We start from the raw sequence: 22,896 nt of genomic DNA on the forward strand, positions 1-22,896 counted from the left end.
CTTATTTTAAAATACTCCATAGTAAAATAACACTAAATACGGGGAAAACTTGAATACTAAATGAAATGCACAAAAAAGAATATGTAGCACTGAAGGTGGGGGTTCAATTGAACCCATAATTTTCGATGCGGAGCATAAATTTATGTGTAAAAATTTATTAAAATTGCAATAAATGATAGATATGAACCCACAACTTTTAAAATACAATGAGTTCAACTAAAACCCCTGAAAGGTTGAACCCATAAAATTTAAATCCTGGATCAAACTCGAAGTAGAAGATAATCCAATCCCAACTAACTAGGACTGATAGTGAACCCCAAGATAAAGCATCAAAAGGTTATCAACAAACTGCTAGGGTATGAAATTTTGTTGCATCTGGTAACAAACCTCAAAACCAATGAAATGATAGTAATAAAATAAAAAAATACTAACAAATATCAAAGCACACGCAAGAGATGAGAAGTTAACCATAGGGAAGGGTGCTTCAGATAACAGAACATAATTGTGAGAAAGACATAACAAAGCATCTTATGATTCAATTACTTAATCAAAAACATCACTACTTAAACGCTTACTATATATGATAGTAGCATTCAAGCAATGATGACATTTCAATACGATATTGTATTTAAAGTACAATTATAATACAACAATGTGGATCTGTTTTACAAATACGATTTAACCAAGTCAAACGGACTGTCTTCGCATATTCATAACCAGCTCATTATTTTCTGTCAAAACTCAAAAACTTGGAAGGACCACAAAATAGATCTAGAAATTGCGGCGAAGAGATCTCATCATGTGATCTTAAAGACAAAAAAATGTTAAAAATGCAACATGTTCAGGTTGAAGTTTTCTTTAAATTTTTTATTTAATTTAACCATTGTTAAATATAAACGTTATAGAATAAAATAACAATAATATGTCATGTATTTGTTGATTTGGTGCATGCATTAAATAGAGTTAGTTCAAATGATACAATGGTTGGTAATAGCAGCCAGAGGCCGAGTAAGCCTTGTCAACGGGTTCAACAGAAGCCGATATATTGAACACTGAGTACAAATATGTGAAAATTATTAGAATTTGATTAAATATTGAATTTGAACTCATAATTTTGTAAATGCAATAAATTCAATTGTAAGAACTTAAAATTGATAAATTCAATTGTAAGAATTTAAAATTGAATCATTCAAATTTTAAATTCTAGATTCGCCGCTGATTGCAGCATGAGAAGTACAGGTTAAACAAAGCAAAGTTTGGCCCTCTGCTCATTGACAACTAGAAAATGAATTTTTGACCCATTTTCACAATTCCTTAGAAAAGCAAACTTTATTTCCTCCTCATTACAATTGTCACATTGAAACTATACAGTACATTATGTACCTAGTGCTTCAGTTCTCCAACTTTTAGTAAGTGACAATTGTTTTCAAGAATTAGAAGATGTAAAAAGACTCACCTATATGAATCTTAAAAACCAGAAAGAAAGAGAAAAGAAGAAAAATCATTCAGGAAAAGGGAAATGAAACAGCAAAAGAGCAATGGGCAGTTTTATTTAGATGGTCTGCTCCAAATTCTTCTCTGCTCATCAAAGCTTCCAACTACTGCAGACTGCTTTACATCGCCTAGTCGATTTGCAAAAGCGTTATAATAAGCTAATGGATCCAGATTCTCCAATACTTTCACTGATTTGCCTTTCTTTTCGTCGATAATTATCTGTCCATCTTCAGATTCATACCCTAGGGCAGTGACTTTTATTTTCTCGACACGAAATGTTGATTTTACTACAGAATTACCACCAGCCAAAACTACTGCTCCAAGGATTTCTCCAAGAAATATATCCTGTTATGATACAATTGATAAGTTATAGGATCTAGAAAAACTGAATTTGTACATCGCACGTTACTGCAGGGGCGGAGCCAGGATTCCGACGAAGGGTGTTCATATTTTAGGACAGGGGATGTGTGAACGATAGTTTGCACACCCTTAGCCGCTAGGCTATCCTTCGTTTCTATGTCAAGGTTGTTCATTACTAGTATATGTCCACAAAATTCTATATTTAACATAGGCATTCGATAATTTTTTCCGACGAAGGGTGTTCATATGAACACCCTTCAATGGGTGTGGCTCCGCCACTGCACGTTAGATGCTAAATGAAGAAAGACTTTAGGACGATTTACCATATGCTGGTATCTAGGATATCTCTTTTGCAGGTGGAGTAACCTTGATAGTAAATGCTTCACAAAGATTGCTTCAGATGTCTTGTTAGTTAGGTGAAGTTTTCCAAGAATCGTAGGAAATGCACTAACTTTCCGCTGTATGCCAAGTGGAATGAGAGTGATATTGAGTTCTGAACTCAAAACTGTCTTTGCTGCTAGAGGGTCAAGAAACATATTCAATTCCGCAAATTTATTTGATGGAACATTGATCACATTTCCCTTATCAGTGTTGTTACGCTTGATGTTCCCTCCAACAACTAGTATATCCTGCATCATAATTCAAAAGATAGTGCTTTCTCACTAAGTAATGTCTATTCTAGATATCTCAAGCTGTAAACTCAAACAATACTCAATGCAGTTGAGTGACATTAACAGGCTTAAGCTACATGCCTTGACTATCTCTCATAAGATCATAAGGATTGAGGAATCACTTGCCTGGATGGGGTTGGTCATATTCTTGCCTGCGAGAACAATCTTCGCTATGTTGGTTAATGGGCCATTGGTTAAAATGGTAACCTTGGATCCTGGATCAAGTGATTTCACCACTGACTCCCACACTTCTAGTGCCAGAGGTTGTCTGAGTTCAGGATGATCAGTGTCTCTGGGAGCTCCAAATTTCACAGAATTTTCAGCGGTGTATCTGAGATTATTCAGATTGAGCTGGTTTATCAGCAAAATTGTACAGCGCTCAAATGAACATGTGGAAGTAAATTGCTAAAATAAGCAAACATGAAATGCCAGTGCTTGAAAAAGTTTGAATTTTTCTGTATAGACATATTTAGAGTAGACAATGTACCTGCGAGGACTTCGAGGCAAAGAACGAGATAAACCATAAAGAGTATCTGAATCCAGAAATCCACCACTTCCTTGTGGGATAACCTTGTTGTACTTGCAGTCACCAACTGCAGATAAAATAGAATCAGACTGGTTCACTGCGAACACGTCTCCACGGCCCACGGGTATGTCATCACGACCCATCATATGAAGCAAATCATACACTGAATCAATTGTTGCAGCATTTGCCCAGCCAGTTGGACTCACAATTATAGCCTGAACAGGTGAAGAGATTGCACATAGATAAGTATTGCTTCCTCAACTTAGTTACTTACAGAATTTACTCCTAAATTGCCCAAGACCTATAAAGAGTTAAGAGACAACATCCCCATTCTTCACTCAACCAATATGGAACACTTAATATCCCCCACACGCTTAAAACATCTGGTGCGTGGACAATATAATATGAGGCCTAACATTGAGTAAACCAAGAGTAGGAAAGAGTAATGGCTTTGATAACATGTTAAGAATATGAATCTTGGGTCTAACTCAACTCGAAAGCTAGCTCATGAAGTGAGGATTGCCTAAGACCACGTAAAGAGACAACGATACTAATTCCCTCAACCAATGTGGGATACTTATCAAATGTTGTTCACATTTAAAGTACTTTTGTCGTGAATGACCAACAATTAATCAGTTTCATTCCAAAACTAAACAGACCTGATATAACGCATTCTTGAACAACAGTTAAACATGAATTGACGCAATATACCCATTTTAAGAAACTTAGCAGAAGTATAACTGATATTTAGTCGAGAAATAAATTCCTAAGTTTTGTTAATATTAAATAAGATGAGATAATATCTTCCTCCAGTCTGTTGAGGGTATTTTTGAAAATAGAAGGTGGTAAATGTTGCTTAAGCTATTAAACTAAAGATAAGGAAGGCCATCATACCTTGAGATTGATTTCTTCAACTGGCAACTTAAGGAGATAAATGAGAGCTAGAAAATCTCCAGCACTCATATCCATATCAAACACAACATTCTTCCCAAGATGCTTCCCCCTGAGATCTGGTTTGTGGAGTTCTTCTCTGTAATAAGGAAATTGTGTAGAAAAATTGAATATACCAGCATTTTCTCTTTGGTTTAAGACCTGCAACCATGAAAAATCTAGCAATACGTTCAGTCCTAATTTAAAATCTGTAAGAGAAAAAGATCACTAGCAAGCATGAGATCAAATTTCAAAGTAAATAAGAAGCCATATGCAAGCTCATAATGCACTAAGGCAATGAATTGATAAGTTAACTTACATCCAGAAAGCTGACAAAGAACTCTCTGTCTAATAAGCTGCTAGCATTTCGATTAGGCTTTGCTCTTACAGCAACAAGAACAGGCACTCCTCCTGGCCCAGTAACTTCTTTTGTATAACCATCCTGATAGACAGCACCAACTCAGAACACATATAGAAATAAATTGATGAAACAAAGAATAGATCATAACAATGAACGACATACTAAAACCATTAACAGACCTATTTGGTAAGGAAATATAACCTTTTACTTTCTTCACAGTGACATACTTAAAACATTAACAAAGTTGTGGTACGAAATTCTTTTACTTTCTTTACAGTGAAATACTTAAAACATGAACAACAATATTAAATCATATTTTGGAAAATTACGAACAAAATGACATGTTTTACTAGAGACAAAAACTAGAAACCATATTACAGATAATGACATGAATCAGTTCTTCACCTGGCATCTGCCCCTCCCATTCTTGGCTACACAAAATGGATCACGAAGTCTAGTCTGAACATGACCACTGTGAACTCCATTTCTTTCCAAGTTGAACTTGGGAGTTTTACGTCCATCAAAAAATGGATTTGATCCATCAGATATCCCGTATGGCATATTTGAAGTAACCACAGTAATATTGATATACTCCATTTCTGCAAATTCATTTTCTCCTTGGTGGTTGTGCTGTTTCCTCATGATTGAAGCAGCTATTCCACACATAAATGAGTCCCACATGAAGTAACTCTGCATCCAACAAGTTATTGTCACTTAATTATATTCACACTGATGTTTTCATATCAAAAGGTAATGTGTATATGTACATCGTAAATGTTACCGTATAGAATTGGTCATCGAACCAAGTATCACGAGTAATTTTCAGGGACTTAAAACAGTACTGTGCCTCATATGTATGTTGATTCTTCTCAAAGGTCTCAAAAAACTTTTCAGTTATGGGAATGGTATTTGTGGCGTCCAATGGGACAAGAGTAACTGGAATACCAGAATGAATTACCTACAGTATAAGGAAATGATGACAGTTGCGGATCATTAAGATTAGCTAAAAGCCTACAACACATGACCAGAAGTCACGTCGAAAAAAGAATGCCTATTGATTTTGGTAATACCTGGTAAGCAGCAAAAGGATCCATAAACAAATTGAATTCTGCATAAGGGTTGCTTGTGTAATCTGTGAATAAATTGCCATGGTCACCACACTGTCGAGGTTGGCAAGAAGAGGTCGAGTTCTTTGGGCAACAACCTGTAGGATTTTGTGACCTTACACCACCTCCCATTATGTAAATATGCTCAACATTTTTCTTTAAATGTGGATTTCTTAGTATAAATAGTGCAAAATTTGTATGTGATCCAATGAGAAAAACTACAGTTGGCCCAGAAGAAATTGTTTTAATCATTACTTGCTGAGCTGTTGGCTGTCGAAGAGGTGAATACTGTCTCTTGCCCTGGTTACAAATTCCAGATTAGCAAGTTATGCACACATTTTAAATAAAGGAGAGTAAGCAATGAGAACTAATCTACAATACCCGTAGGAATGGTACCTGTGGAAGGAAGCTCTTTCGGAATCCATAATTTGAGTCGATGTCCAAGCGTCCTCCAAGACCCATAGGTATAGCTTGTCTATATCTACAATATCCATCTGTACCATTTCCCTAACAAATCAGTGAAAGTTTAGTAGCACATTCAGGAAAAGGGAAAACATAATGGAAACAATTGTGCCAAAGGTAGAAGTTTCTCACCTGGTCAATTATAGGGAGATATCCACCAACATCTGGCAGAATGGTACCATTAGGAAGTATTCCACCTTCACCTCCCACACCAACAGAAATATCGTCACGCCCCATCATGTAAAGAATGTCATACACTTGATTTACAGCGTGCGCTGCACTAGTCCATCCATTTGTGCTAATAGTTATTGCCTGCAGCAAAAGGTTTTATCAAGTTGATTTGTGTAGGAAAGCCTTTATTATCAACTGTTAGAAAAGATGCCCAAACAAAGTCCCATATTTGAAGTTGATAAGAAAAAGAATTTATATACTCTTAATGGTGTGTGTGTGAGGCCTTTTGAGGAAAATCATGCAACCTTGGTCAAAAGTGGACAACATGACACCATGTTAAAAGGATATTTGTGCTTTGTGCTAGCTCAACCCAACTGGTATCAAAGGCAGATGGTTTGGTATGAAGAATATGTAGCATGTGAGGTTTTGGTAACCATAAATACTCAGATGATGTGGGTGGCTGACACACCAGGTAAACCAATAAATCTTGGTGATAGGTCATGCGGTCAGGGGCAGAGCTACAGTGTAATACGGGGTTTCGACCGAATCTAGTAGCTTTTGCATAGACCCTGTATTTGTATTAGAAAATCTAGTAAATGTTTATAGTTATTTAAGTGCGAACCCGCTTACAAACTTAAGCTGATGGTTCAGTGGCAAGCAAGAAGGAAGAAAAGCCTTCCGCGGCCAACCTGTGGGTTCGAACCCCAACTTCCAGCATCCTTTTCCTTTTTTGCTAAGCACATAATATGTATATACACTTTTTCCCTTGCTGCTATATAAGCATTTTTTTTAGACAAAAAAAAAAAAAAACTTTATTTTTAAAGACATAAGATTGACAATTAAAAATGCAAAAAGAACGTTCCACTCTAAAACAAAAGAGGCTCTCCGTTTCTTTCATAAACATCAAACCAAAATCAGATTTCCACAAAGACCCAAAACCTATTTGGTCTTCTTCTTCAAAACTACAAATGCCTTTGCCCACCATCCACCCATCCTCCGGCGGAGTCGTCCAAACCTCCGGCTGGTGACTGGTACGTACATGAACTCTTTCAGTTCGTCGCTTTTTAAAATATATTTAATACTGATACTTGTTGTTAGTTTGGGGGTTGCTATACATTAGCTTGAACCCCCAAACCTCAAATCATGACTCCGTCTCTGCATGCGATACTTATAGTTTTGAGTGTGCGAACAAATTAAAAGTGTCATGTTGGAAGTTGATAAGAAAGCGATGCTATATATATTAGAGGTTTAGGGTTATTCTTAGGGTGTGTTTCATGTTCGGTTGGTCAAAAATTTTGAAAAACATTTTCTCTAGGAAAAGAAGTTCCTAATAAATGAAGAAAATGACTTCCGTAATGGAAGTAGAGAAAACAAGTCCCACAAGTGACATTCCATATTGATTGTGTTCTCCCTACCCTCAAAAACACCTCATCTTTACCTCCACCCCTGAAGCCCCCATCCCCGACCACCCCACACCCCTACCCCTAGTCCTGTAGACCCCCATCCCCAACCATCCCACACTCTTAATTACCCCATCTCCCATAGCATTTGTCTAAATTATATATAAAAATTTTTAGGATAAAAATTTTTGCTTACATAACGAACACAAGAAAATAAGTAAGAATTTCACTTATTTTCTTGAAAAAAAATTTCGTTCGTACCAAACACAATATTAATGTGAGTTCGTTCGGGGAAAAATTAATGCAAGCAAGGCCAAAGAGGACAGTATCACACTTATATGACTGCCTCTAACTAGCTTAGCCTAACAAAATAGACGAAGGGCCAAGCTTATTTGAAGAACGACCTATACAAAGGAAACAAAAATATGGAGCTGAATAATTGAGTCTCAAAATAAGGTCCAGACATTTCTCGATACCATTCTTAAACATGACATGAATTTATGTAAAACAAACACATAGCTGATACCTCAAAGTCATAGATGAAGAAGGAAAAAGAAAGAGAACAACTGATATACAAAGTACAATTCTACTATTACCAAATCTTTCAATGACATATACTACGTGAGCTTCAGGACGAAAACCGGCAATGTCTCTGTTCCCGTTGAAGATATAATTAAGTGAATAAAAAGTACGATAGATAATTTTTGGTTGATTACATTCAATATGGTTTCAGAATAGTTGAGCTATAGACAGTGCAGTAGCAGAGTCAAGAATTTTATTAAGGGGTGTCAAAATATAAAAAGTAGACGCACTTAAAAAATAAGGGGAATCAATATATAGTATATATACATAAAACTAAAATTTTGATCTAGCTAAACAATGTAATTTTCTAGCGAAGAAGCGTCAATTGACACCCGTTAGCATAAGGTGCCTCCGTCACTGTAGAAGTCTTAGGTTCAACTCTTACCACCACCATTTGCAAAAAAGAATTCACATATTTGGCATATAAAAGAATCAGTCCCCCACCCACGTGACGTGGTGTGTTGAAAATATAATGTAAGTAATACGTCAGGTGGTCACACAATTCAACGCTTGCTTAAAAAAATAACAGGACAGTGAGAAAAAAAGATACCTTCAAGTCCATTTCGGATCGGTTAAGCTTCAAAAGGTATAAAAGAGCAAAGAAATCATCAGTATCCACATCTGTATCCAAAAGAATTCGATGAGGGCGATCAACACCCTCTACCCCATGGTAGAAAGTTGCCATGAATAGCAAAATCATGAAAACAATTCTATGTAAAAATCCTAGAAACAACATCTTCTCTTTGTCCTTCATCAACAAAACCTTTTTCTCTAAACAAGTGACAGAGCTGAGACTTATATTATTTCTTGGATGAGTTCTTATAAAGTCATGTTAGATATAATTATACTCCTAGCATTTAATTTGTTGAAAGGGAGATAATTGATAAAAGTCAAGATATGTGCACGGAAAAGATAGGGGGAATAAACATTGAAGAATTAGCTGTTACATTAACTTGTACAATACATTATAGTCAAGGGTGGTGCGCTGGAGGTGGTTGAGATGAAATTTTCACGTATTCATAAATATATATAGTATGATGGTAGCAATTGTGGACTTCAGAAATGACAAGACAGACATTAAAATTGGGATGTTTGAAATTCCTCCATCGCTAATCAAAATCTCGGGTTTAAGTAAGACTCAAAAACTTCTTAACATGGAATACGTAACCTCCAAAATGTACCCGTCCAGGCCCGAAAAGATAGAACCTATGAAGAGATCTTATAGACTTAAAAAATTTCCAACACGTTATGGTATGGAACGAGCAACACAATTAAACAAATTTCTTTATTCGCTATTTTATGGGATGATATTAACAGCTGTATGGCCTGTACTGCATGTCTTCATCATACTCAAAAGTTTAATCAACAGGTGCAGAATACTATTGCACCTACCGCCATTTTTTTTTTCCCTCTGGCATTCGATATTCATCGACTAATTTGGACTTGAGTCCCATAGAGATTCACTAAAAGTAAAAAAGCTTCCTACTAAGAGATTTTCATTCCATGATTCGAATCCAAGAGCTTTAGATCATAATAACGTAGTCTACTATATACTTTTAATGAATTATATTTGTTCAATACATTGTTATCAATATAAATATATATTGAAAAACAAATTCAATTGAAAACAATTAAAAAAAAAAAAGGATTTGTGTTGGGATGACATACAAATCTAATCCAAATAAAATAGATAAAAAAAATATAGATGACAGAATAAATAAAGAATAAGTGGAACTTTAAAAAAAAAAAAAAGGTGGAAAACAAAATTATAATCTAGATTTGTTGAAATACATAATGGATTATTCAAATCCATAATTGAAATCCATAATGGATTTAATTAAGTTAAATGAGAGAAGCAAACTTGACTTTTAAAATTCTTTTTATTAGAGTTCCAATAAAAAACCGGCAAACATATCGCATATATAATTAAGTCAGAAGAAAGTGAATGCACTCAATCTACAACATGTGAATTTCAAGTTGGGTAAGATTTAGTTCACGTAGCTCCAGTTAGCTCCAATTAGGGGTAGCAAATGGGTCATTAAGTTTGACCGTAGCTCACAAATAGGAAGGCCGGCCAATAAAGAGTGTGATGTAGCAACAAACTAACAATTAGCAACCAAGTCATATTATCATAAAATTATACTCCATCTGTACCAATATTTATATGATACATCTTTCTTTTTAGTCTGTCTTAAAAAGAATAATATATTTTTATATTTAGAATTAAGTTAACTTAAAATTTCTCATTTTACCCTTAATGGAATGATTTACAACCACAAATCTATTGACTTGTTTTAGACCACAAATTTTCAGAACTTTCATTTTTTTCTTAAACTTCGTGCCTAATCAAATTATATCATAAATTGAGACAGGGCCGGAGAGTGTCATATCATATATTCAGAATCTTCTAGAAGTATAATCCGTAATTCCAAAAGTTCATGATCAGAACATGTCCGCATTATTATAAGATGAAATATTTGATGAAAATGGAAATTAGTATTGTATATATTCTCATAGAGCTGGAACAAGTATGAACAAGTCAGTTTTAGCCCAACAAAATCTTAGGAAATTAGCTAAAAAAAGAATTCTACAGATAGGAATAGAAATCTATGACCCCCACTCTCTTTTAGAATTAATATTTTTCAATGTTTTCGTAGTTGGCATGACTGAAAATGTTTCATTGGCAATAGTCAAAGACTTCGCTGCAAATAAAGAAGAATAAGCATATTTTTCTAAAGAATCTCTCATTCTTCTTAAAGTAAAACAAGTATAGCGTTTGGTGTTTGATTTGTTTTAACTTGAAAAATGGATGTTGGTTTTTCCTTAAAAAAAAAAAAAAGGAATTCCAATAAAAAGCTAAAATAATTTTCAAGTGTTAAAGTAACTAATGGATATGTCTGGGCTTAGTGCGAATGTGAAATAGATTTTCTTTTACAATATAAAAATCTTAGATTTAATGAAAGAAAAAAGGAAAATTCAGAAAAAATTTATCATAGATAAATGATATAAAAGTATAAACATTAATCCCCACATTTAGTATAAAATGTCTGTTTATATCAAAGAAAGGATTTTTTACAAATAAATGCACAAAAAGTATAACCGACATGGTAATTGATAAGCAAAAGGGCGATCAGAGTAGTCGAACCTTATTCTGAGCATTAATTTCATACAAAAAACAAAGAAAATCAATCAATTGAAACTTCCTTCCCGATTAACAAAACAAGAAGGAAAACATAGCACATTGTAAGTCCTACTCTTAGTAATGGCCAAAGCCACGATTTTGAAGACTGTCGAAGATTCGAGAAAAGTCTCACGATGTTTAAAAGTAAGGCATTAAGTAAAATAGAATGAGAGATTTTCTATGAGATGCCTCATGTTTGATTTACTATCTTCTAACTTGAAAAAGACTATTAGAAGTCGTATTTACTTTGTAATTTGAGCAGAATAACGTCACCATATATCTTTGCTCACAGCTTGTGTAACAAATCAACAGTATAAATAAAAAAGGATAACAAAAGGATAAAATTCTGATCATCAATGAAGTTGGCTATATATAGGATGAAAAGCAGTGATGAAACTTTCTTTTATGTTGATCTAAAAATTTGGTAGGTGAACTTATATATACTAGATATCCAAGCCCATGTCAGCACGGGCCCAATATATATTTATAATTTTAATTTTATGCAAATTTAGAATTTATTTATTCCTTGGTGTCCATTTATATATGTGATACTTCAATTTACCCCAAAATACGCAGAAATAAATTTTATTATTCCTGATTACTTCCTCGGTGTCAATTTATATATGTGATAATCTTTATTAATCAGTTTAAAAAAGAACGATATTTTTTTATATTTAGTACTCAATTCAATTCAACTTTACAATGATTTGTAATAACATAAATATTTATAACTTATTTTACATAACAAATTGCTTTTTTCCTTTCATATTCAAACTTTGTGCTCAATTAAATATCATCAAATAAATAAGGATGACTGGAGTGATATTTATAATCAAATATTGATAGCTGATATATAGTAATTATTAACGTGGTAAAGTATTATTAAGAACAACAACAATATCTATAATCAATCCAAATTTATACTGTACATATATACAAATCAATGTCTTAAGTTGATTACTCTAAGGGGTCGTTTGGTTTAAGGTATAAGCTGGATTATCCCAGCACTAATTTTTATACCATGTTTGGTATAAGGTATAAATTAGTGCTGGGATAAATTTATACCTTGTACCAAACATGGTATAAAAATTAGTGCTGAAATAACCCAGCTTATACCTTCTTAACCCACTTATACTGGGATTATTTTATACCATCTAAAAGATGGTATAAAATAATCCCAATAGATGGGATAAAGTAGTCCCGGAATTATAATCCCGGGACTAATGAGTCCTTAAACCAAACGACCCCTAATAGCCTGTTTGTCCATAGATATCAAAAAAAAAAAACACTTTTTCTGGAATTTTGGAGTTGGAGTTGGAGTTGTGTTTGGCTATAGTTTTTGAAATTGTAGTTTTTGTTGAAATGTAGTTGTAAAAAAGTGAAAAAAGTGAAATTTTTTGAAAAATAATTTTTTTTTTTTTTTTGGAATTCTGAATTAAAACTTCAAGTTGTATTCGAAATTCTTATGGCCAAACGCTGAAAAATGAAAAAAGTAAAAAAAAAAAAATCGGAATAAGGTGAATAATTGTTATGGCCAAACGCCCACTAAGAAAACGTATTGTACTTGGTACTATGCTGATGAGTTTATAAGTGGAAACTTGAAAATGAATAAAGATGAAATGAATAGCTGATGTGGGGCCCCTGTTCAAAACACCCCAAGTCATTGCAAAGTAGCGCGTGGTATACAAAATTCAGGTGGGGGCCACATTTAGTGAAGAGAAACAATAACGTGTCTAACACGGTTCCTAATTGAGCGCGTAAATTTTTTCCAAGTAGGGTCCACCTTTCCCCATCAAAATAAGTCAGTTCAAGGATACAAAAGAAATAAGGAAAAGATAGCTTGGTTTTCTTGTCCAAAGGAGAAACAATACAGATACCAAAGCACTTAAGTGCGACTGTTAGGAAGGGCATAAATTTGAAATCTCATAAATGCCTCTATGTTGGCAAGCACACATGTGGACAGACTCATGTGTGTGACGACGATCCAGGGGAGTGACTGAATTGTCACAAACACTGTGTCGTGGCAAGTCACTGTCTTGAAAGCGATTTCGGCCCGACTCTGATGCAAATTGTTATAGCCCGTATCTTGTATGTTTGGAAATTCCAAAGTCGTCGTGGAAAGTTAAGAGCGAGACCATTTTCAAAAATTATCTTAATATACGAGTTGTTATAAATATTATTTATGACTATTATTAGTATGGAAATATTGTGAGAGGCTAAGGGCAAAAAGAGAAATTCGCAAAATGGGCCGTGGAAATAATGCGGAAGGCTAGGGGCAAAATGGTAATATTGAGAAAAATCGAGGGGCAAAACGAAAATTTCACAAAAATTCATGAAAGTTCTAAAAGGGCCATATTGGCCATGTGGCAGAAAAAAAAAAAAGAGAAAAAGAAAAAGAATGAAAAATGATTTATTTTAAGGAAATTTCTAGAGAGGGCATGTGCCCCTCACATGACTATGGGAATTATATATCTATATATATAGGAGGGAAGTCATCATTTTAATTGAAGAAAATTGGAGAGAAAAAAAAAAAAAAAAAAAACAAGCCATGGCATTCGGCCATGGCTAGCCAAAGATGGCTCTATGGAAGACTTAGCAAAAAAATATTTTCTCCTAGTTTTCCAAGCAATTGGAAGGCCCTCTACAACATGGAAGAGTTGTTGGAACAAGAAAATCATCCATTTGTACAAATTCATAATCTTAACCAAGAGGAAACTTGAAAGGAAAAAGGTAAGAACAAATCTTCTTTATATGTTATGGATGCTTGTGTATATTGTAGGATGTGTAAATGAATGAAAAACATGAAAACATGAATGTTGAAGTGTGGCCGTGTAAGTATGGTGTTGGCCGTGTGTGTGTGGTATTGTGTAGTGATGATGAACAAATTTTATTTAGCACTTTGGTTGTGGTTGTAATGTATAGACATGGATGAAGAATTCATGAAACTATGCATGTAGTTCTGTTGGCCGAATTTAGTTGCATTTGTGGAGAAATGATGAATTAATTTTACTAAGTATTTTAATTGTTGTGTTATGAATTCCATGATGTTAAAAGGGGATTTAATGGTTAGAAATGAAGTTGTGATTGTTTGTGGATTATGGAAGGAGTTAGTGTGACATTAGTATGATTCTTGTATTTGTAGGAATAATGTTGTTAATGTGTAGGTTGCAAATGTAATTCATGAAATTGGAAGATTGTAAGTTGGGTTGTTGTGATTAAATTTGGAAGAAGGAAATGGGTTGTCATTGGTTTTGTTAAATTTGGAAGGTGTTGGATGGAGTAGTATGTTGATTAAATTGTTTTGAAAGTTATGTGAATTGAATTGAATTGAATATAAAAAGAATGTTGTTGAATTGTATGACAAAGGTTGTCATTGTTAGAATGTGTCTTGAATGGGTTGTTGACGTATTGGCAAGATTGTTGGTATTGTTGATTAATGATTTGAGCCGAGTTAGATTCTCGGGGATGGCCTATTTACAGGGGAGATGCTGCCGAAATTTCGGCAGGTCATAAGTGAATTTAATTGAGATACTGAGAAAGGTGTGTGTGGTAATGAATCTAATGATTGCGTCGATCTTCTTGAATGTAGACTAACAAGTTGGACGAATAAGCGTAGCTAGTAAGGCGCGGCACAGGTATGTTAAGGCTCGTCCCTTTCTTTCAAAGGCATGATCTCTAGGTTATGATTTCATAAGTATTTCCATATTTTTCCTTGTTCTCAAAGGATAGATATTTATGAGTCTATGGCATGAATCTCTTACTAGTAACCCGTAAATGTCTTCCAAGAGTTAGAAACTTACGATTCTTGAGAGCTTTCTATGATGTTAAAGATGAGATATTTTCCCATAGTGTTTTACTTTCAAAAGTTAAAGTTTCACGAGTTCAAGAATTTCTTACGACACTAAGGACGAGTGAGCTTTATAAGGACAAAGAAGATGAGATGTTTTCCATAATGTTTTATCCTCAAAAGTTAAAGTTTCATAATTCCAAGAGTTTCCTATGACGTTGAAGATAAGTATGTTTTATAAGAATAAGAAAGATGAGATGTTTTCTATGATGCGCATGATGACAATGATTTTGATTCTAGAAGTTCCAAAGCTTATGATTTTAATGCTATTATAAGGTTATCGTGTTTATTTCATGATTTCCTTGAATTGCTCATTATTGTTGGCCTCATCTCATAAATTGTTCCTTCGAGGTGAGATATATCGATGATGATTATTCCATAATGTAATCGGAGGTTACCGACCTTACGTCACACCGATAGAGTCGTAGCTTTCACTTGGGCTCTCATGCATGCTTTATAATTATGTATTTTTTTTAAAATAACACCGTGCCTACATGGCCGGGCAGTATAACACCGCGCCGTCCAATGGGCGGCCGGGCAGACACACCACTGCAGTGGGCAGATTATGATTACCCCGGACGCGGGAGGCCTGGACGCGGGCTCACACACCGATCCTACATGGACGGGCAACATTACACCGTACCTATATGGTCGGGCAGTTTACTTACAGATATTTATATTTATTTATTTATTTTAAAAAAAGAGAAAGCTAGCATGCATGGTATCAGCCCTAAGGGGCACTCAGATGTACATATTACTTTTATCTCATGATATGTTCAGGCAGCATTACACCGTACCTATATGGTCGGGCAGTTTACTTGTAATTACTTATATGTTGTTTCAAAGGTAAAGTTAGCTTACATGATATCTACCTTAAGAGGCAAATAGAGGTACAGGTTATTTTCTTACTCTATGTTATGCTTTACGTCCCTTACCATGATCTTATGTTATTACTCTTGCCTTACATACTCAGTACATTGCTCGTACTGACCCCTCTTCTTCGGGGGCTGCGTTTCATGCGGCGCAGGTACACCCAGGTGAGCAAAAGCTATTATAGAAGAGGTTCCAACGAAGTTGGTAGACTCCACTTGTTCCTGGAAGTGCAGCCGAGTCAGAGCTTGTATGCTAGGATTTTTGGATTGATGTTAGAGGCTTTGCAGACAGAGTCGTGGGTATTGGGAGTCAGTCTGTCAGCGGCTCCATCAGCCGACGTGTCTTTATGTGTATACTATAAAGTTTCATATGATTACAGACTTTGAGAGTAACAGAAAGAAAGTTTTTTAAAGTCTTATCATATATTTCATGATTATTTTGGTTAGAGTCTAGAGAGATTAAGTATGTAATAAGAGTCAGCGGGTTCGCTTGGCTCCGAGTATGGGGTCGGGTGCCCATCACACCCTAATAAAGTCGGGGTGTGACACAAATAGTTAAGGTCGATCACTCCCAAGGTTCCACAGTTCTTCCAAACACGTGCACTCGTGGCTGGAAGTTTGGAGGTTGCCCAGAAAATAACTTGAGAATGAGAGAGGAAAAAGAATTTTTTGTGTGTTTATGTTCACCAATGACACTACTTATATAGGAGATTGGAGATTGCAAGAGATATTGGAAGGAGGAGAGTTTACGCCGAGAATGGAGATTAATGAACACTACTGAAATTAAAAGACTCATTACACCACATGGTACAAATTCATATGGAACTAATACGTTCATATCTTTGTAACGTATATGTATTCTTTGCATGCTTGTATCCTTTGCATTACACAAAAGGACAAGGTAGAATTAATTCCAATAAAGTTTTGTGAAATTTCCGTTGTTGTTAACATGTACACAATAATCAATGTTGGGTCTTAATTATCGAAAAAATGTAGATTGAAGCGAAAGAACGTCGAAATTGACTTGGTATTAGTGTACAACTTATTTAGCATGACCATCTTATGATCTTCGTGATCTTTGTCCATCTTACTCTCTTCTACAGTTGTCTTACGTTTTGATAACCTTTTTTTTTGAGAGATTATTTAAGTATTTTAAATCAAAGAAAATACGACTTGTAGTAATATTTTGAAATGTTTTTTTTTTTTGATAAACAAGAAAAAATAGCTACACCGTGACAAAAAAAGCTTTATCAATAATGCTTACATTTAGAAAAAAAAAGATGTTGAGCAAAATTAATTTATTAATTGGTCATTTTAGAATAGCTTAGATTAGAGATAATGTTCAAACTCATAGCGCCGTCGCCGGCGTCGACAAAAACGGGTTGTCCAACGTGAGCTGATATGAACCTTTTGACCAGTTTACCCCTCACAATTTTGGAGTCAAATAATTTTTCAATAATTTTCTAAAGTAAAAAAAAAAAAGAAAAAAGGAGAAAGCCAATTTAAAGTATTATTTTAGCTAAAATTATACATAGCATAGAAACATCAATGTAAAAATGTCAATTTTTTCTTATGTTGGGGTCAAGTGTTATTACTAGTCAAACTGTCGAACTTTCTAGGATAATGGTTTTCAAATTTCGAATGCCAATATTTTGGTGATTTTTCATCCCTTTTGAAACCACTCTATGTTGCCCCTGGAATCCTTTTTATTAAAAATAAATAATAATAGCGATAATCGAGGGCACCTCAATTATTTTACTTAATTGATATCTTTTACTGTCAATAGTGATGGATTTGGAACATAACCTATAAATATTTTACTATAAACTCAGTTATTATTGAATATTAATCAAGGGCAGAGCTAGCCTCCAAGATAAGGGTTCGATCGAATCCAGTAACTTTGATTCAAACACTGTATGTGTTTTAAGAAATTCATTCAATATGTATAAATTATTAATTCAGAACCTAGTAACTTAAAAGGGGCACACTCCCGAACCCATAAGTTTCAAATCTTGGCTCCGCCTCTGATATTAACTTAACCACCGTACCCGTAGGAATCTATAAACTTCAAATCTTAAATTCGCCTCTAACCACCAATACCTGTGACGTTTACTCTGGTCACCAAGATTTAGATAGATAAAAAAAACTATCTAGTATTTTTTGTCAATGTTAAAATTTGAACGTTCATCTCTCATTATTTTCATCTACTTCATTAACCGCTACACCCGATTGCCCATGGATTTTTATTATGTTTAGTTCCCTTTTCTTTGATCTCATCAAAAATCTTAAAATGAAAATGATAAGCTCGCATCAAATTCATAAATGTCCTAGGTATATTATTGATTACATTTATTTCTATCTTTGCAATATTCTTCTTTCTCTGCTCAATAATGTTAAAGAGTTTAAACAATTAGTTACTCAGCTAAAATGTTAGAGTGAACGTGAGTACGCATCTTGAATTGGTAGGTAATACATATATACGATGAAACTGATCAGACAACATTAATAATATAAAAATATTTAGAAGTATTTTTCACTAAGTAGAAGAAACACCAAAGAGTCCCTCTACTACTTGGATTTTTCTATTTTAGATAAATAAAATCTTATTAACATCACTCGTGGTCACATTTTTTACTTTCTGATCACCAACTTATAAAAAGGTATATTAGTTAAGAGTTTTCCAGAAATTTCTTGTATTTAATGTGCAGTTACCACTGTAAAGTTGCATTTTAAAACTCTTCTTTTAAATCTACCTTTGAAGAATGTTGAAGATTTAACAATTATAAATTGTCTACGTAGGTCGTGACATAATCTATTTTTTCAAACATGCGCGCCAATATAATGTTTTAATTTCTCTTTTGTACTAAGTAACTACGTAAACCCAAGTTCAAATGAAGGGTGTGTTTTGGTATGAAGGAAAAGTGTTTCCTACGAAAAATAAGTGTTTTCTTAGTTATTTTCTTGTGTTTAGTTAATAAACAGATAATATCGTCCAATTCTTTTTCTATATAACCAAGAATTCTCTGAGACCTAGCGTCTTATGGTCCAGAATTCGACGCTATAATAGATTTGTCACTTTCGACTTCTCTGTTTAACTATCATAAACTTTCCGACATTAAGATTCAAATCTATAATATGTGCCTAACTCACGATAAAGAAAAATATCATTTACGGGGGCGGACCTATTCTTCGGCTCACGGGGTCTGGCATAGTAATTTTGGTTCAATATTACTTAATATGTAGAAATAGTTTAACCAGAACCTAGTAAATTGACTTTTTTAGAATTCAAAATTAATAAATTCAAAATTTTAGTTTGGCCGCTGATCATTTTAGAAGCAAAATATTAGTTGTAATTGAAAATAAAAATTGCCCCTTAGCCTTCTAGAAAACCAAAAAGCCACCTCAGCCTCATGGACAACTGCTAAAAACCAGATAAGTCATTGGTCAACTCTTCCTAATGCCAAATGTTAATTGTATTCTTATTCCTCAAGCCACCGAAAAAAAAAAAAAAACTCCTAACGAAAGCCCAAAAAATTCAAACTTTTAAATTAATTAACCCCTCATAGAAGTCTCTAGAGACGTTCACTATTTTCTTAATTTTTGCACAACATACACGCCTTGCAAACGCTTTATATAGGCCCTTTTCTTTTCCCTCTGTTTTCCATCACACCACTTTCTAAAAAAAATTCCTTCCTCTCATATCTACTAGATGACGGCGAGTCCGTGCAAGCACGGGTCCAACATGGAAAATAAGACAATTTAGTACTTCATGTGTCATAATTTACGCGGTACACTTTATTTTTTTAGTCTATTGCGACAAAAGAATGTCATTTTTAATTCTATTTGCAGAAGCAACTTAACTTTATTACATGATTTACAGTCCATACAAATATTTAAGATTTTTTTTGGACTTTATATTTCAAATGTCTTCGGTTCTTTCTTAAATTGTGCTCAGTCAAATGATGCCATATAAATTGAAATGGAATGAGTAATGAAAACAATTATAATTCAATTAATTCAAATAGCATTCTTATAGTCCTAAATTCCAAGTACAACCCTATCTTTCATATATAGTTGAAATGAAAAAAATTATGAACTTACTATCATAAATTAATGTTTGAAACTATCTGTAATGATAAATTATTATGGATTATTATGGTTAAGTCCAACAGAATTTCTTTTAATTAATTTGCACAATTTTCAAAAAATAGTCACATAATTTAAATATGGTGGTGATTTACTACTCTCTCTCTCGTCATGTTTCAGTTCTCAAGAGATTGGAACTAAATCAGATTAATTAATTTAATATTTTAAAATTAAAGTTTAGATATTTGAAAACTATAAGAAAGGTATTATAAGTTGCAATGTTTCTCATATCACTTTTAAATACTTTAAATTGTCCATTATTATAATTTATAGTACTTTTTATTTAGTTTTTAAATATGTAAACTTAATTCAAAAAACTTAAAGGTTTCATATCCAAATTTATAATTAAAGTTAAAAAAATTAATGTAACCCTTCTGTAATAGTAGTAAAGATTTTAAATTCAATTGATAAATAATTTATTTAAAAATAGAACAATTACCTGTTCACTGCAAAGTTAGAAATAAAGCAGACAAATAAAAACGGCAGACCTGATTTTTTCTTTAATTAAAGTAACAATCCATGTTTGAATTATGATTATGTGTATTTGGGGGTTTGGGGAAAGTGGTGTCTGTGAAATGACATAAGCTGAGCCTACAGTGCAAGTTGTCATTCAGCAATATGAGTGAAAGGACAATATGTCCTAAAAACTAACTTTAAGCCATGTCGACGACGATAAGAGATCAACTCACTCTTCTTTATAGTTACTTAGATGGCCTATGCCCGTGCTGTGCACGGGTCCATAATTTCGGATTATAATGTATCTATGTATATGTAGTTGTGTTTAAATAATAATAATAATATATATATACTATGTTCAAAATACGATTAATATAACATTGTAGTTTGTGCTCCGTATCTAAAACTTTATTTTATTCGTGTTGCTACGAAAATTTATTAATACATTTAAAAAGAGAAGACTTGTTTAAAAGAAAACTATTTTCCTCTCTTTGAGATAAAATAATAGCAATATTTAAGCATCAGTTGATACTTTCAATTTTAATTCGATTAATTTAAAAGTGTAAAATACTTATTATTTTTTATCAAATTTTGATTTTGATAATTCTAATTCACATTATTAAATTAATTTTACATGTTTGAAACGAAACAAAGTAGAAATTAATTTTCTATTTAAAAGAATGTAAATATTCTCGCTTTAGCTCATTTGACTTAATGAGATACTTTGGAAATTACATGAATATTGTTTGATTTTTTAATATGGAGTGCATCTTTTTTTGGACATTATTAATTTGCACTATTTTTTGCACACACACACACATATATATATATATATACACACACTATGTTCAAAACAGGATTAATATAACATTGTATTTTGTACTCCGTATCTAAAATTTTATTATATTAGTGTTTACTACGAATACAAAGTCTGCACTTTTTTTTTTGACATTATTTTTTTTTTTAATATGGGGTTCATTTTTTTTTTTTAATATTGCTTGATTTTATTAATATGGGGTTTACTTTTTTTTTTTATATTGCTTGATGTCGTTTAATATGGGGTCCACCCTTTAAGGGGTGCACTTTTTTTTAACATTATTAGTTTGTACTATTTTTATGCATATAATATATATACATATACTATGTTCAAAACACAATTAATATAATATTGTAGCTTGTGCTCCGTATCTAAAATTTTATTATATTAGTGTTTGCTCCGAATACAAAGCCTCCACTTTTTTTTTAGCATTATATTTTTTTTAATAAGAGGTTCACTTTTTTTTATATTGCTTGATTTTGTTAATATGGAGTCCACCTTTTTTTTTTCTCGTGAGTTTGGAGATGGTGGGTTCCACTTAATTTACTTCCTTTTTTTTTTTTAATATTGGTTGGCGTTTTTTTTCTTTTATTTTTTAATATTGGTTGGTCTTTAATATGGGGACCACACTTTTTTTTAATGCTTAATTGGTTGGCAATTTTTTTTATTTTTTAATATTGGTAGGTGTTTAATATGGGGACCACACTTTTTTTTTTAAATGCTTAACGGACGACGAAGCATGGGACCATTTTACTTGTCACGTTATTTTTTACACAATTTTTTAAGGAAACGTCAATTAGAATTAGAATTTCACTAATTTACCTTATTAATTATTTGATCTCCATTTAATATTATTTTTCCTTTTATGACATTAATCTCTTTTCACATTTATTAGAGTAAGGAAAAAAATGAAAAAGTAATTAAATTTTATCTTATTTTAATATATAAGTATTTTAAGTATATTGTTATACAATAAGTTCATTTGCTCTCACTAATGGGTTGATACGCATGTGACAATAAATCCATCATTATTGATTTAATTGTTTGATTTTCTAAGCACTTTTATATTTTAAGTATGTTGCTGTACAATAATTTCATTTGCTCCCTCTAAATGGGTTGATACGCATGTGGTAATGAATCCATCATTATGAATTTAATTTTTTGATTTTCTAAGCACTTTTTTTTAACATTATTTGTTTTTTTAATATGGAATTCACTTTTTGTTTTTAATATTGCTTGATTTTGTTAATATGGGATCCACTTTGTGTACCCCCATGAGTTTGAATGTGGTGGGTTCTACTTTTTTTTCCCATGAGTTTGCATGTGCCGGGTTCTACTTTTTTTTTTTGTATGTTGTTGTACAATAATTTCATTTACTCCCGCTAATAGGTTGATACGCATATGACAATAAATTCATCATTATTGATTTAATTGTTTGATTTTCTAAGCACTTTTTTTAACATTGTTTATTTTTTTAATATGGAATTCACTTTTTTTTTTAATATTGCTTGATT

General features: G+C 33.1%; 1 protein-coding gene across 2 annotated transcripts; it reads right to left on the reverse strand.

The window, feature by feature from the left end:
* Positions 1-1,289: 1,289 nt before the first annotated feature.
* On the reverse strand, positions 1,290-9,163 carry LOC132645043 (nucleoside hydrolase 3-like). 2 transcript variants are annotated; one of them, XM_060361786.1, is made up of 12 exons: positions 8,614-9,163; positions 6,043-6,222; positions 5,845-5,955; positions 5,413-5,748; positions 5,124-5,300; positions 4,748-5,032; positions 4,301-4,423; positions 3,946-4,143; positions 3,013-3,266; positions 2,652-2,856; positions 2,178-2,483; positions 1,290-1,839 (listed from the first exon to the last, which is right to left on the reverse strand). In XM_060361786.1, the coding sequence occupies exons 1-12, from the start codon at positions 8,815-8,817 to the stop codon at positions 1,549-1,551; spliced, it is 2,670 nt and encodes an 889-aa protein (XP_060217769.1). In that variant the 5' UTR covers positions 8,818-9,163; the 3' UTR covers positions 1,290-1,548. The 2 variants fall into 2 exon arrangements, with proteins under 2 accessions (XP_060217769.1, XP_060217770.1); XM_060361787.1 differs by lacking the exon at positions 8,614-9,163 and adding an exon at positions 8,078-8,405.
* Between the last annotated feature and the right edge of the window lie 13,733 nt (positions 9,164-22,896).

The sequence above is a fragment of the Lycium barbarum genome, chromosome 6, assembly GCF_019175385.1.
Source record: "Lycium barbarum isolate Lr01 chromosome 6, ASM1917538v2, whole genome shotgun sequence".
Classification (NCBI taxonomy): Eukaryota; Viridiplantae; Streptophyta; class Magnoliopsida; order Solanales; family Solanaceae; genus Lycium; species Lycium barbarum.

Excerpts from the sequence above, each read along its gene's own strand:
- LOC132645043 (XM_060361786.1), bottom strand. The coding sequence starts at position 8,817 with ATGAAGGACAAAGAGAAGATGTTGTTTCTAGGATTTTTACATAGAATT. Across the intron at positions 3,267-3,945 it reads TTGAAGAAATCAATCTCAAG|GCTATAATTGTGAGTCCAAC; the intron begins GTATGATGGCCT and ends TCACCTGTTCAG. Across the intron at positions 2,857-3,012 it reads TTGCCTCGAAGTCCTCGCAG|ATACACCGCTGAAAATTCTG; the intron begins GTACATTGTCTA and ends GAATAATCTCAG.